Source organism: Lepidothrix coronata, unplaced genomic scaffold, assembly GCF_001604755.1.
Source record: "Lepidothrix coronata isolate B3197 unplaced genomic scaffold, Lepidothrix_coronata-1.0 Scaffold209, whole genome shotgun sequence".
NCBI lineage: Eukaryota > Metazoa > Chordata > Aves > Passeriformes > Pipridae > Lepidothrix > Lepidothrix coronata.
In genome coordinates this window covers 1,407,847-1,422,607 of record NW_016690389.1, presented here as the reverse complement: position 1 = coordinate 1,422,607, position 14,761 = coordinate 1,407,847, and the positions used below count along the sequence as shown (strand labels likewise).

General features: G+C 41.3%; 2 protein-coding genes across 4 annotated transcripts in view; one reads left to right on the top strand and one right to left on the bottom strand.

Annotated features, from left to right (window-relative positions):
* GPSM2 (G-protein signaling modulator 2) overlaps window positions 1–2,881 on the top strand; it is a 35,891-nt gene extending 33,010 nt beyond the window's left edge. Inside the window, exons 13-15 of the mRNA XM_017832893.1 lie at window positions 175–337; window positions 489–706; window positions 2,159–2,881. Coding sequence (XP_017688382.1) covers window positions 175–337; window positions 489–706; window positions 2,159–2,323 — 546 coding nt within the window. The 3' untranslated portion in view covers window positions 2,324–2,881. The remainder of the gene's footprint in view (window positions 1–174; window positions 338–488; window positions 707–2,158) is intronic.
* On the bottom strand, window positions 40–14,464 carry CLCC1 (chloride channel CLIC like 1). Of its 3 annotated transcripts, none has more exons than XM_017832895.1 (12): window positions 14,350–14,464; window positions 12,810–12,950; window positions 10,946–11,041; window positions 10,380–10,487; window positions 9,357–9,578; window positions 8,061–8,201; window positions 7,293–7,386; window positions 6,090–6,187; window positions 5,861–6,007; window positions 4,957–5,277; window positions 4,200–4,446; window positions 40–319 (listed from the first exon to the last, which is right to left on the bottom strand). In XM_017832895.1, exons 2-11 carry the CDS (start codon window positions 12,939–12,941, stop codon window positions 4,219–4,221), a joined length of 1,587 nt encoding a protein of 528 aa, XP_017688384.1. In that variant the 5' UTR covers window positions 12,942–12,950; window positions 14,350–14,464; the 3' UTR covers window positions 40–319; window positions 4,200–4,218. The 3 variants fall into 3 exon arrangements, with proteins under 3 accessions (XP_017688384.1, XP_017688385.1, XP_017688386.1); XM_017832896.1 differs by lacking the exon at window positions 40–319 and adding an exon at window positions 2,983–3,099; XM_017832897.1 differs by lacking the exon at window positions 40–319 and having other exon boundaries at window positions 4,312–4,441.
* Between the last annotated feature and the right edge of the window lie 297 nt (window positions 14,465–14,761).

Sequence of the window (14,761 nt, the reverse complement as noted above, 5' to 3'; positions counted from 1 at the left end):
TATCTCCTCTTATGATAAATCTCTGTGTATAGAAAGGGATGACTAAAAAAAATTGATTTTAATAGATATCAGATACACAAATATGAAACAGGACTGGACTAAACTCTGATGCAGTTGTCCCAGCTTTAGATACTCTTAAGTTCCAAATACCCCTAAATCTTTTCTCCTTTTCAGAAAAGCAGTCGAGAGACAATGGCAGATGAAGGATTCTTCGATCTGCTGAGTCGATTCCAGAGCAACAGAATGGACGACCAGAGGTGCTACTTCCAGGAGAAGAACAGACTCCCAGCTGCTTCAGTGGCAAAATCCTCTACTCCACCTAAAACAATGCGAAAATGTAATTTTTTTTGAAGTAAAATCTGTATCTGACTTGAGTTTCTGCCAAATGCCATTTTCAAAATGTATTTGCGTGCACGACTCACTACAGAAATTTTTTCAGAAATGTTACAGTTATTTCTGGGCTAACTTGTTTTCTTCCTGCTCCCCAGCCTTTTCCACTTCTGTGGTGTCCCCACACACAGATGAGTTTCTGGACCTCCTGGCGAGCTCACAGAGCCGCCGGCTGGACGACCAGCGCGCCAGTTTGAACAACCTGCCCGGGCTGCGCCTCCCCCAGCGCGACAGCCAGGCCGTGCTGGGGCACCTCATGGCCAGCAACAGCAGGGAGCTGGATGATGACTTCTTTGATATATTGATAAAATGCCAGGTCAGTGCTTAACAAAAGTTCTTCAGCTTCTGAGTCTCTGGGGATGTGATTTGTGCCTCCTGCTATTGAGTTGCTTGGTTACCATGTGATTTAAGATACATACTGATTTGGCAGATAAGGAAGAAGATAACAAAATATTAGGATTTTTTCCCCAAGTTTTGGGGTTCTTTTACAATTTCTGTTTCTTGTTTTGATTTTTTATTTATTTTTTTTTTAAATTATCCAGTGTCTAGTAAGTGTAAATTTGGTATATATACCATGGTAACTATGTCAAGTAACAAAAATGTATATTATGGTAACTATTTCTAGAAAAAATCCTTAAAAAGTGAAGGAAAACAAGTGAGGCTCTTAAAATGAATATTAAAATGATTTTTAAGTGTAAGGCACCTGATATACCAGGAATCCTATGAAATGAAATTAAAGGATTTAGTATTCAAGTTTTGGTCATCATTCCCATTATGTTTAGTGTAAATGATAGTTCATAGCAATATGCAGGTGAGATGGCTGATTGTCAATTAGAGCATGGTATATTAGACCAAAAAGAATTTAATTAAATGAGTTGATAAGCATCTCAAAATACAAAATTCAGATACAAAGGTAAGTATGTTAGCTGGGGTGAAAAGAAGCACCTGGAATTGAATTTCAACCTGATGAAATATCATGTTCTGTTTTAGCAGCTTATCTGTTTACTCCTTTGAGTCAAGCAAAGAACCTAGAAATTAGTATGATATATTTTGTCTCTTTAAGGCATGGAAAAATATTTAATCCCCTCTCATCATTATGGAGTGCTTTAAACAGAAGCAACAAAAGGGTTGCTGTCCTTTGAGACTTTTTGTCTGAAGGATGACTGTCCAAGGTCTATCCAGCACTGAAAGCTTTTCCTACACTGACAGAGAATGCTAATTCCCAGCTCAGGCACAGGAGCTGCCATAGCTGTTGCAGCCTGACCTGGTGCCTGTAGGAGCTGGCCAGGAGGGCAGTTGTGTGAAAGGAGCACAGAAACCATCCCATGCTCTGTAACTCTGTCACTGAACTGTTCCTGTCCTTACAGTGTGGAGGTGCCTTTCAGTATTGCCTTTCCAAATGTGACTCCAGTGGGGCCATTTTTTACTCCCTGTATAAGGAAAGGAAGACGACTATATTTTCTGTATATGAGACTACAAATACTGCATCGTAGTGCTAAAATTCTTCTTCTGGACAAAGGACACTTAAATCTCATTCTGCAATAGGACAGTTGGGGGGTATTTTCAGATACATACGGACATTTTAGCTTAACTTGCATTCTTAGTAACTTCATTCGACCAGTTTAGCTTGAAACGAAACTTAAAATTAAATCTATATAATAGCTCTAAATCTGAAAACAAAAGCTTTTATGAGTTTTTTCACTTATATTGTTCACTTATTATATCTGTCCCTGTAAATATGCAGCTTTATCTCTTGGTCTGTCCGTAGGGTTCCAGACTGGACGATCAAAGATGTGCTCCTCCAGCATCTGCAAAAGGATCCACTGTACCAGATGAGGATTTTTTCAGCCTCATTTTACGATCACAAGCTAAGAGAATGGATGAACAGAGAGTCCATTTACCCCCAGCTATAAAGGGACCAAATTCTAGCTGAAGACACACACACAGGAATGTACTGTACAGCAGCATCTTAGGTATCATTTTTGTTTGCCTTTTTAAAGATGACTGCAATGAGTAGTTTTGTCTCCTTTCTAATGATTTTCCATAGAAATAGCAGCAGCATCACATGTGTGACTGGTAGTTATAGAGTTGCCCCTGCTCATGCAGTTGGCAGCTGCTTTTATAGCAGTCTGAGATACCATTACTGTCTCTCCCTCTTAACTGTCTCTAGTCTATCAACATTAATTTTTTCTCTGTCAAGGTTATCAGTGCTCATGTGTGGATTCTACTACTGTCTCAATCTAGTGTAAGACCTAAATTTTTATGTTGTTTTTAAAGAAAACTTGATTTTTCCCCCCCTGCTTTGTACCTCCTGAAAAAAAAGGTCCTGTTTTCTTTTATACTTTTTTTAAAAAATAAAAAAAAATTGAGAAATAGCTTCGGTAGTTAGTCTGTCTTTGCAGAAACGCATTTTGGAAGAAACAATCATTTCTATTAAAAAAATTAAACCCTGTTTTTAGTTCTGTTTAATAAAAAATAAGTTTTTTCAAAACATGATGGGTTTTTTTGGTAATACTTAGTTAAGTGGTTCTTACATTAACTCAGCACAGTTTTACAATCAGGAGAAGTTTTTAGAAGTACTTCTTTTCAAGTAACAGCTGCTCATGCTGCTCTACAGATGGTGTGGTACAAGTCCATGCACCAGAGAATCACAGGGGTGGTAGGCACTTGGCACGAACTCCCAGGGACACAGTGTAGTTCCTGCAGTACCTGAATTTCAAATGTCACATGCTGTAAATGGTCATAGGCTGCTTATTACCTGACCTCAACTCCTTCTGTTCTTGCTAACGATGTGCTATGCTGGGATAGTTCTGGGGAACAGCCACTGTAACTTCATTTTCCCTGCAGTAGATCCCGGTCCCGAGGCAGTTCTGGGGAACCCTGAGGGCTGTGCCTGGTTTAACTGTAGGTACCTTCAGTTAGAAGCCACTGATTTTAACAGCAAAGGTAGCAAACTGTTCACTTTGGGTATTTATAAATGATGTCCTGTTTTTATTGAAGTATTATACCCCTAGAGAAGAACCTACAGTTAATTTTAGCTTCAGAGGGAAATGGCAATGTAAGAATAAACAGACACATAATTCAAACTATTTTACAATTACTGAAAGATTTATAAATATTCTCTTGCAGCTTTTTTTAGGCACTGAAATCTGAATCCTACTGAAACTAAAACTCCTCCCTCTGCTTGTAAGGAGAAACGTCAGAATGTTCTTCAAAAAAAAAATCACCAATCAGTTTATCATCCTGAGCTTTGATGCTTTTACTCTGCTTCCTATTCCCTGTTCAGCTTTGAATTGCCCTAAAACTCATCTGACACATCAGCTTCTCACTCTGCAAATCATTAAACTAGGAGAAAATCAGTTGGCTGTCCTAAAACTAAGCCGACAAACAGCCAACTGGTTTTACAGACTATAAACCCAAAGATAGACCCGAGACCTCCATCTGAGCTGTGATTAATGTTATGTGAATTACAGGAATATCAGTAACTTCCTTGAGGCTGTTGGACAGTTACCTGGCTAGGCTTGTGTTTGCTACATCAGAGTATCAGTGTTCCCCACTGAGAATCTAATTTTACCCAAAACTTATTACACAAACTTGATTTCCAACAAGTAGCAACACCCCATAACCCTGTTTTCTTGGCCACTTAAACGTGTATTATTATCTTAACACATTTATTTCAAATTCCAGACACAGTACCTATAACTCTCCCAGATTTTACAACCCCACCTTACTCATGTTCTCTTTCTGATATTGGAGAACTAGAGCAGAATTAGCAAGTATATGACAACCAAAGATTAGACGACACTTACAGCAGAGCTCGGGCCTTCCTTAGTCTCCTTCCTGGGAGTCGCGTAAAATGCTCTTTCCCTTCTCTTCACGTTGCTCCATCGCAGAGCTTTTCCCTTCTAGGTTTTTATTGGGATCACAGTTTTCTCCAGCCTCTCGCTCTGCTTTGCCTGTCTCCTGTTTCTGCTGCTCAACTGCAGGTTCCTCAGTATGGTTTTCAGCTTTGAGAGTTTCTAGTCTATGAACTTCAGACTCAGTATACAACCTATTCTGTAAAAAAATTAATAATAATTATTAATTAAGCAATCTAAAGTGACAGCATCTATGGCTTCAAGGGCACCTCAGCTCAAGGGGCAGAGCTCACCCAAAGCATGAGTAGTATAATTTTTTCCCCTGGGGTAACAGTGCATGTAAATATACACAATGTAGGGTATAAATTTGTTTTGAGTTTTCTCTAGCTTACAGAAAAGTCAGCACTTCCCTCCCCCCTTCTCCTGGGGGTAATCATGAATGCCCAGGCTGACATAAGTACTGATCTCTCAAAACTGAAGTCTTAAAGAGTTTTAATTCAGTAGTTTCCTGCCAGTTAGCCATTGCAAAGTATTTTTCCAGAAAGAAATATGTCCAAGACAGCTCTACCGAACTGTTCTATCAGGAAACATGTACTTCCTTAACTCCTCTCTCCCCAGGATTTGGGTTAAGCTTGTTGTTTAAGCGTGTTTATCAGGTGACACTAAATCTATTCAATTTAATCCCAGCTCAAAGAGCACCAGGACTAACATTAGGTTCTGGTTTGTGAGACTCTTGTACGTGTGTGTCCAGCTCATCGCTGGTCTGTGCCGTGTCGGGGTTGTCGGGGTTCCTGCTGCCATTCGCTGCTCTCACAGTGAGGGGAGGTCTCGCAGAGCCATCTCCTCTGTCCTGGTGTCCTCTGTACACATATGGGTGCTTCTGCAAGTAATAGTCCTCTGATTGCCTCCCATTGTACTGCCCAAAGCCTATTTGCTCCTGTTGACTGTCAGGTGGAGGAAGACTTTTCTTCTGAGAAGATGTTAAGTATCTTAATGCAGACACTGATGATCCTGCACCATAGCAAAAAGCCTGGGGGAGGGAAAAAACCAAGCTGAACAAAATACCACATACTTGCAGCCTGTGGTTCTCACATAGATATCAAAGTCAGGCATCTACAAGACCCTGAATGAAAAGCTCAGGTGATCAGAAGGGCTGCAGTAAAATTCGAGCTTTCTACAGTCTGACCACACTGCAGGAACTGCCACATTGGGTGCAGTTCATTGTTGGTGCTGCACTGAAGTTGTTGAAGGTTTTAACTCAATGCTTTTGTGTACAAAATGCCAATTATATGCATGTCTGTGTAATGACACAAAGAAGAAATGGGAACTAAGCTGCAATAAACTGTCATAGAGTCTTAGATTTTAAGCAGTTTAATGCTATTTTATCCCACCTGGGGAGAGGGGGGAAGTTGTGTTTTGAATACAAACTTGGCTATTTTAATTGCTAAACCACCTGTACTGTGAAGCCTTGGTCAAGAAAAAATTGCCTTGTAGAAGTAATTTCATCTGTGTTAAGTAAAAATAAAAAATAAATAATAGATAATAAATATAAATTAAAATAATATATAAAAAATAAAACTGAGCTCTTAAACATAAGATAAATGTATACAAACCAGCACAGCCAGAGCCATCATAATTAGTACTGGAACCTGCAGAACGAATGGAATCTCCTTCATTAGTGCCTTGATGAATTCACCAATACCTTGCCCTACGTGCTTCAAAGGCTCAGTTACAAAGTTGGTGAAAGTAATTGCCAAGGCCTAGAAAAATACAAATAGAAAAAGTGTTGTCACACAAACAACAAACATCAACGTGAACAGTCCCTTTGGACTTGGCATGTACCTTTGTTGGTGGAACCAGCAAAATAGGATTTACAAGTAGAGTTTCATAATACTTCTGACAGGGATCGTCCTGTAACGTCCATGTGCTTCTAAGCCATTCTGTCAAAGCAGAGACATAGTTTTACAACTTCTTAAAAATACATTCTATGACACAGCAGTAGTAGAGAAAGTAGCATTTCAATTATAGATGTAAGAGAGCTCTTCTAGATGCGGTTCAAAGCTCAGATTTATTTTTACAATTCTGAGATCAGCTTGGCAGTGTAGTTTATCCAGTCATAGTGATGGAGGAAGGAGAGGGAAGGCTAGAAAGAAAAAAGAACCTGAAGTTCTCACATGCAGAGTCAAAAAAGTTCTCTTTATTTGATGAACTTATTCCCTAGAAGCCTCAGGGGAAAGAGTCTCATCTGTGAGAACAATTATCTAGCACAATGTGTGCACAGCTACTGAAACAGTGCCATTCCCAGTGTTATTATTCAACTGTCAGTCTGCAGACAAGATTAAAATTCTCTGTTTTGCTTGCTAGATTTCAAGGGTCTATTTTATTTACAGGCAGAAAGTCTCACTTCTTAAGGGAACTTTTACATTACAAACAAGTCATTTACAACATCACTGTTTCTGTAGTTTGGTATTACTGCAGTCAGAACATGAATCATTGAAATTTGTCATAAACAGAATAATCAAAGTCAATAAATTACAAAGGGAAGACCATAACAAGCAGTCCTTAAGAGTTGCCACCAGTCATCTACCAACTATAGCACTGGATACTAATTATAGCTAATAAAAAAAAAAATCAGCTTTCTCTGTAAAATAGTAACACTCGAGTAAAACAGCTACAGATCTAATTCCTCAAGTCCATTGTACCCACAGGCCTGGCAGATGGAAAGAAAACAACCCTTTTCATGAGCTCTGCCCACCTGTCTTTGGTAAATGGCACTGGATGATTCTGGGGAGGGGAGCTGGGGAAATAATCATGGGTAAGTTAAAAGAAAAAGAAGGAACACCGTGACATGCTCCAAGTACAGTTTTGTGATCAGCTCTCCTCCAAAGGCCTAGAAAAGTCTAATGGAATGGAAAAATGGTAAAACCACAGAATCATGTATTGAGGAAAATTCAGTGTACTACTCATGAAGATATGTGACTATCCTTGGCTACTATTATTTTGTGATCTTAAATACTATTACAAAATAACGAAACAAGTACTTACCAAAAAGACTTTCTCGCCAGTCCAACTTCTCAGCACAGATGTTATCAAAGTGCCCCATTTTTGCAATTTCTGCTTGATGCTGTGCAAAGGCCAACTGAGGGAAACACAATGACTTGTGAAACAAAGAGAACCTGCATCCATGCAGTGCTGCACCTCAGCTATCCCTGTTTGCTCTTAGCCAGCTTCGGATAATCCTCCATGTCAATTATAATTTCCCCATTACACCCCCCTGTAATGGTAACTCCCCATGTAAATATATATTAAGAGAAGTTTGCTAACTAAACAATTTAATGGAGTTCAACTCCAAGCACCTCCTGGGAGTGGACAAAACCCATCATGATGGCTACCTCTGAGTTATCCTCCAAATGGAGTCTGAGACTTTTGCCTTGAACTTGTATCTTTGAATACTGGAGTTTAGTCCTTTGGCAATTCAAACACAGGGAATCTTCAAAAAGAAAAAACTCCTCACAATATATTTTCATATAACTTTTCTACCAAGCTGCTTTAGTCAAAGGTCACACAGTGAAATCAGAGTTCTAGTACTCTATGAATTTTGGGCACCTCTACTGTAGGATAAAGTTCTCAGAATTTCTTTTGTTCTTTAAGCCTAACACACCCATCAGCATGCAAAACAAAATGTTAATCCCTTTATTTATTTTGTGGTTAATTAAAAGCTTTATGTAAACTACCTAAGGGAACTAAATAACCTTAACTTCCTCATAACTCTAAAATTTTAAGCCTAAAAGACAAGAAGATTAGAGACCTTACCTTATACAAGTAAAGCCAATTCCATGCAAAACTGATGAAAAAACTTATTAACAAAAGACGTTTTAGCTGAACAAACCAAAGAATACGTGTCCAGAGCTCTGTAGCTATTACAGTTACAATGCACACTAAGCACAAGAGTAGCTGAAAAAGAAAAGAGGAAAAAATTATGATCCAGATTTGGCATTTTCCAAGCTTACTGCCAGTACACATGAAGAAACTTCCAACTTTTTTTTCTAGTGTCATTTACACAGTTTTTCCTTGCTTTCACAGCACATCTGTGCAGCACAAGGCAGAAGTTTCATGGCATTACTAGTCATTCCTATCACAGCCTTACACTGCAGTTGCTCATTTCTTTCTTGTGATACTGAGTTATTTCTTCCTTATGATGTTTATCACATTACCTACCAGACTTTTAAATTATAAAATTGGTGTCAGTCACTGCTTGAGTAGTATGTGCCTGGTATGAACCACAGAACAACTGCTGTCAACTCCTGCACTTTGGTTAAGAGACAAAGTTACAGTTTGGGTAACAGCAGCAAGACCTCAGAGAAGCACTTCACAGTCTCCACCATCCGAGGACCCCTAACAGTGAGGTTTTGCTACCGACAGACAGCTCGCTTTTGTGATTTGGCTTCCATGGACCTCTCAGATCTAGACAGGCTCCTTTCAAGATTATGTCACTATAAAACATCAGCATATTCTGAATTGTAAAGCTTTATTCAGAGAGCTTCAGCTTATCAGAGATCCTCAGCTTAGCACTTTATAATTCCACAGTCATGCTCTCCTCTCCAACACTCCACAATTTGTTCCATAAAATTTGCAAGAGCCTGTAAGAGTTCAAATATATACTTGTCTCAGTGTAAATATATTCCAACTCCTGCAGAAGCCAACAACTTCAGCATCTACTTGAACAAGAGAGAAACCCAGAAAATCTGTAATGCACGAAATGTCAGTTCTAGTGATAAGAAAGTGCTAGAGCCTAATGAGTCAGGCAGCACAGATATAAGACAAAAAGAAGAGAAAAAAAAGCATAACAGGAAAAAACCCCACAAAGCTACAGTAAGAAAAGATGACCATAGGAATAAAAACCTTGAATTCTTACTTAAAATGAATACATCCCCTCTTCCTTCAGCAACCATGAAAAAACCCATGACTCACTGAAGTAGGATGGAAAGAACTGCTTTCCATGTGGAGTTAAGATGGTTATATTATATATATATATTCACTGACTAGACTTCCCCAGAGAAACTGGAGAAAACTGCACTCAAAACCAACAACCCCCCTTTATTCTCTTACCAAAAACAAATTATATAGGTCAATTCCAAAAGTGTCCTCAAATCTCCAGTGCCAAGCTTGATAATCATGGTGCTTAAAATTGATCAAAATATCACTAAGTGCATCATCCATGGCACCTGGCTGCCAGCTTTCCTCATTGAGAAACCTGAGGATCTCCAGATATGTCTGTTTTGTAAGGATGATCTCAGCGTCATAGTGGACTTGGCCCACGTTTTCGTCAGGCTGAATTAAAAGCAAAGCAAAATAACGTTAAAAGCTGCTTATTTGGAAATAGAAGTGCATCCCTAGGCAAAAACCTGATTATATACCCTTCATGCTGTACCAGAACCTTTCTGAAGCAGACTGCAGGATGAAAATATGGGACAAAACTATGATTCTGTGTCCTTTTTGTTCATTCTTCTAAACTATATGATACTCGAGTTCAACTGGTTTGTACTCCAATTCTACAGCAATAAACTAATAGAAATGAAGTTAATTATCTCACCTGTTCTTAAAATTTTAAAACCATGGCTCACTAACGAGTAATAATGACATACATGCTATGTGTGCCCCGATCACAGCTGGATAATACAGACAAAAGCTATTAAATACTGAAATAAGAAATTTCACATTGCTAAATATAATGTTCTTTATTAAATATTAGAATAGAAAAAAAAAATCTCCAAAGACAATATAATAAAGAGCCCACCCAACAAGTAAGTACCATGCAGCCACTCCAGTTGAACAACCATTAATGTGAACTGAACAAGGTACTCCTGTAGCTGCATCCCAGCAACAGATATTTAGATACACTGAATTCACACAGCCTTCCTCTGGATGCTTTACATATCAAATGGCAGCTGTGTCTCCTGAGCAGTACTGGATGCACACACTGCTATTACCTCTTCCTGTGCCATTCAGTTCCCTTCATTTTAATTTAAAATACTCCAGAATAATTAAGCAATACTTGATAACTGTGAAAACCATATAAAGTAGTAATATGAATTCTAATTAATTTTTTAAAATGACTGTTCAAATACTTACAAGGCCAAGTTTTCCAGCTTCATTTAAAATTTTATTCAAGTATCGCTTAAAAATATAAAAGCTACGGCTTTCCTGTGACTTGGCATTCCTCTTCTCACATTCTGCAATCTGCAATCGAGCAAAAGACACTTTTATTCACTTTGCTCAAACCAGCTCATTCATAGGAGAACCCCCCCCACACTAACACATTAAACTCAGGATCAACAGGGGCACATTTCTTTAGTTTAGTAATGATTCTGTGATTAGTATGCCAGATAAAAAGCATATGCAGTTACTGAAGATGCTGCTTTCCATGTACTGAATAACTTGAAAACAACCTTGGCTTTTGGCAGCATGGTGTGACATAAAATATTTTAGGAAACAGACCGTGGAAGGAGAGCAACAATTTGGAATTGAATTCAGACCACTTTCAGTCTCTCCTCTGAATAAAGAGGTTCCCCTACATAAAGCACAGTCTCTCATAAATTATGCCAGCAATGCACCTGTTCTGTACTATCCAGAAAAAGCACTGTCAGAAAGCACAAACTGTTAAAGACTGGAAAATATTCTGGAGTTCTGTAACAAACCTTCTGTTGCAGGGAATCTATTGTCCTGGAACAACTCGGTGAGTTTTCAGTACTGACTGTATCCACAGTCTTATCCTCAGAGTCATGATAGTTTGCCTAAAATAACAGAAGAAAAACAGGTATTTTTAGAATCTGATAATTTGATCAAACATGCCCTGTTACACTTCTAGTGTCAGATCCCTTTAAAAGGAGCAAAGGAGCTAAAATCTGAGTGATCTTTTCTGCTAATACTCTCCCAGTGATACTCCATCTGCCTCTCTGCTGTTATTCTAGGCTCCAGATGGACAATTGCTTTAAGTTTATGTAAATGCCTGTTGCCTTCGAAAGGTGAGGCCTGTCCTCCCCTACCCGCCCTTTCCCCTCCTTAGAGTGTTGGTGAGCCACACAGAGCATCAGATTAGATAACTGGACTGGCTAAAAACTGACTCAGCAAGCAAAGGGGCAGCTTCCAGCCAGACAAATTCCCAGCCCAGCTGGCCACGCAGCCAGCCAGACTGCAAGTAAACACAATCCCCTGTTCTGGGATGCAGGCCTCTCCTGTCACATTCCCTCTTTGCTCCAGAACACTCTATGCTTTCTGTTAATTACTCAGACCCAGTTTTAGCAGTGCTGCTTCTACACAACCAGGAGTGGACGTTGAGGGAAGTCTCCAAAAGGAAGCACAACAGTGCACAAATCAGTGACTCATGCTGAAACCAAGTTTGGTCTTGAGGACTCGGACGGCCCCCATAGCCTGCCTACCTAAAAACTCACTGCAGAGCAGAAAAGAAATCCTGAAAAGATGGATTAACTCAAAGCAGGCATTTTTCTCCTTTAAGATCAGAAGTTCTATTTTTGTAAGAGACAACAGTAAAACTACTATTTTTTGTATAAAAGCTGGAGCAGTTGGGCTCCAAGTTTAAAGACTCCAAAGTTTGGTGCTGGATTTTAGGGATGTTAATGACTGTCAGGTGGACTTGAGGCAGGTGGAGGTTGAAGAGGAATGCTGTGGAGAGAAATAATGCAGTCTGCATTTTTTAACTTCAGAAAATTACATTCTAAAGTGGTTAAATAGTATCATTCAAACTTGAAAGCTGAATAATGACAAAAATCAAAGGCGCCCGTGCAACCAACCACAGTTTACAGTGCCATCTGTGCACATACGTATTTGATTAACAACATGCATCTATGTAGAGTCCATCCCTCACACAAGACAACTGAGATGATTCACCATATTAAAACTAGTTTTTTTCCTACTTCATCTTCTCCTAAATGTTCACAAATCACTAACAGTACAGCACGCAACCCCTATTCTGATCTTGCTTCTGAAAACCGATGTCTAGCATTACAAAACACATTGTGACTTTCACAACACACTCACATGAGAAATGTGCTTTATTACCATATTGCTGTGAAACTGGTTAATTAAAGTAAAATGCAACCATAAACTCCCCCAACTGTTATCAGGTAGGAACTTGATTTTCAAGATATTTAATACTGTACTTGAGAAACTAGCAAGAGCTGCTGAACCCAGTACTTCTCAGAGCAGTAACTTGTGGTGCCACAATCTGCATAAATCAAGTACCACCTGCAAAAGGACAAAAAGCCTGGTTGCTGTGACTGGATCAGTGTGCAACAGCAACTTAACAGGAAAAGGTCCTGAGCTAACTACAATAACATAGATCGCTATTTTTTTCCTTGCAACTTTAACCATGGACACAAAAGACTTTTCTGTGAATGGATTCAGATACAACATAGTAAGACCTTAAAAATATCATAATTCTATCATTACCTAATGTCACCATTTAAGAACAATCTTTCAACAGCATGTGGCTGAAGGACTGTTTGGGAGAGACATGTATTCATACGCGCTTTCTTTTTCTACCTTGTAAGGTCTTCTCATTGTTCCTGATGCTGCATCATAATTGAGCATATCCGTGGGGTCAATCCATTCATCTTCTTGAACTTTACCGCTCCCTACCAGCATAACTGCACACAACACCAGAGGGAACAGCATCCTGTATCACTGAATGTAACAAGAAATCCACATATTTAGGTCAGGGTGTAACATGCAACAATCTTACATGAAAGAAGTATTCTCTGGTGCTGTTTAAAAACTCAGTTCTCCGTTAAGCAGGTTAAACTTCGCTTCCCTCTTTCCCCCCCTCCCCAAGGAAACTGCCAGCAATAATATGCACCAATTAAACTGTACTACATAACTGGATCAATATAACTGACCACAGATATCAGCAGGTGTAACATGGAGTTCAGGATTGCTAAATACAATAAACCTGTGCAGAACTCCTCCAGGATTCATGGCCAGATCACAAGCCCAGTCTCATGCAATAACTCTAAGGTGCAAAACAGTGTTATTTGGTAAGCAACAGAAACACAGGCTCTTGGATTGCTGGCACTACATACAGTGCCTGCAGGAGTGCACGAACACAAAAATATGAATAATACAGGTGACAGCAAATACATAACATTGGGAGCTGACTATCTAGGGCTAAAAGCACGATCACAAACAAAAGCTGGCTCTCCCAATTTCCCGAGGAAGCACTTGGTACGGCCCAGTGTTCGAGCCTTACCCAACAGGCATCCCTACAGGGAAGAGATAAGCACAGACCGTCGACAGTCCCAGGGTACAAAGGTGGAGTCTCCCCTGACCTCCCATCCCTCGTAACCTATATTTATATTGTTTTCTTTGAGGAAGGGGGAAAGGTAGCTTTTCAGTTGATGTCATTTCACGTTTAAGTGGTTTGAGTGACTTTAGTCACACATGTAAAGCATGTACAGGTTTTACTTCATTAGCCCACGTGGGGATGTGAAAAGCGACACGTATTTTCGAGTTTATAGAACAAAGCTCAGCTTTTGGTCGGTCACTTTTTAGATCATTCCTCCGGCTTAATTCCCGTTGGCGGCATTGTTTTAAACGGAGCATGGCCACACCACCTCCATGCCGCTCCATCCCTTGTCCCCGGCCTCTCTGAGGGCGATACACCGCGCTCCCCCAGCGGTCCCGCTCCTAAGGGTGCAGAACAGCTCGTCCCCAGGGAATTACTGCCACCGCACGCACTCCTGCTCGCTGACCTTTCACATTATTTTTCCACGAAGGGTCAGTACGCCCGTCACGCAGAACAACAATCAAGGCTGGCCAGCCCTGCAGGGGCACCCCGGCTCTGACGGGACGGGACGCATGGCCTGGTGCCCTCGGGGCGGCTCCGCCCGGCCCCGCACAGGCCGGCGCTGCCGCCCGGCCGAGTGCTGTAGGCGCGGACAGGGCCACAGAGAGGAGCCACGGCCGCTCCTCCCCCGCCCCGGCCTCCTGTATCTCGGCAGCGACACCGCGCTCCGCCGAGACGAGCGGCCCTCCCGCCCCTCGCCCGGGCCCAGCGCAGGCCCCGGGCCCGCCCCGCCCGCGGTACCTGAAGGGCCGCAGGAATCTCGGTGTGTTTACCCGGCCCGGGGCCGCCCCACAGCCGCGCTCCTCTCGGCTCCTCCCGGCCCTGCAGCTCCCCCGGCCCGGGAGGGCCGCGCCGCCCCGCCCCGGGAACAGCCGCGGAGCAGCGGCCGCGGAGGCGCCGCCCCGGCCCTCAAGCGCCGGCTCGCGCTCAGGGCCCGCCCCGGGCCCGCCCAACCCCGGCCCCGCCCGGCCCCGCGGCACCGAGGGAGCCCCAGCAACTCCCACCAGCTCCATCCCCGCCCCTCTCCTCCGGTAGAGGGATTTTTCGTTTCTTTCGAATCACCTCTAGTCCCAGACAGACATAGAGGAGGACTTACCTTCGCTAAATGCGAGCTCAGTCACAAGACGCTGTGACGTAAAACAAGGGATGTAAA

Coding starts and splice junctions, on each gene's coding strand:
- CLCC1 (XM_017832895.1), bottom strand. CDS start 12,941: ATGCTGTTCCCTCTGGTGTTGTGTGCAGTTATGCTGGTAGGGAGCGGT. Junction 6,188..7,292: donor CTGGCGAGAAAGTCTTTTTG/GTAAGTACTTGT, acceptor CTGCTTTGACAG/AATGGCTTAGAAGCACATGG. Junction 6,008..6,089: donor TGCTGGTTCCACCAACAAAG/GTACATGCCAAG, acceptor GTATTTTTCTAG/GCCTTGGCAATTACTTTCAC.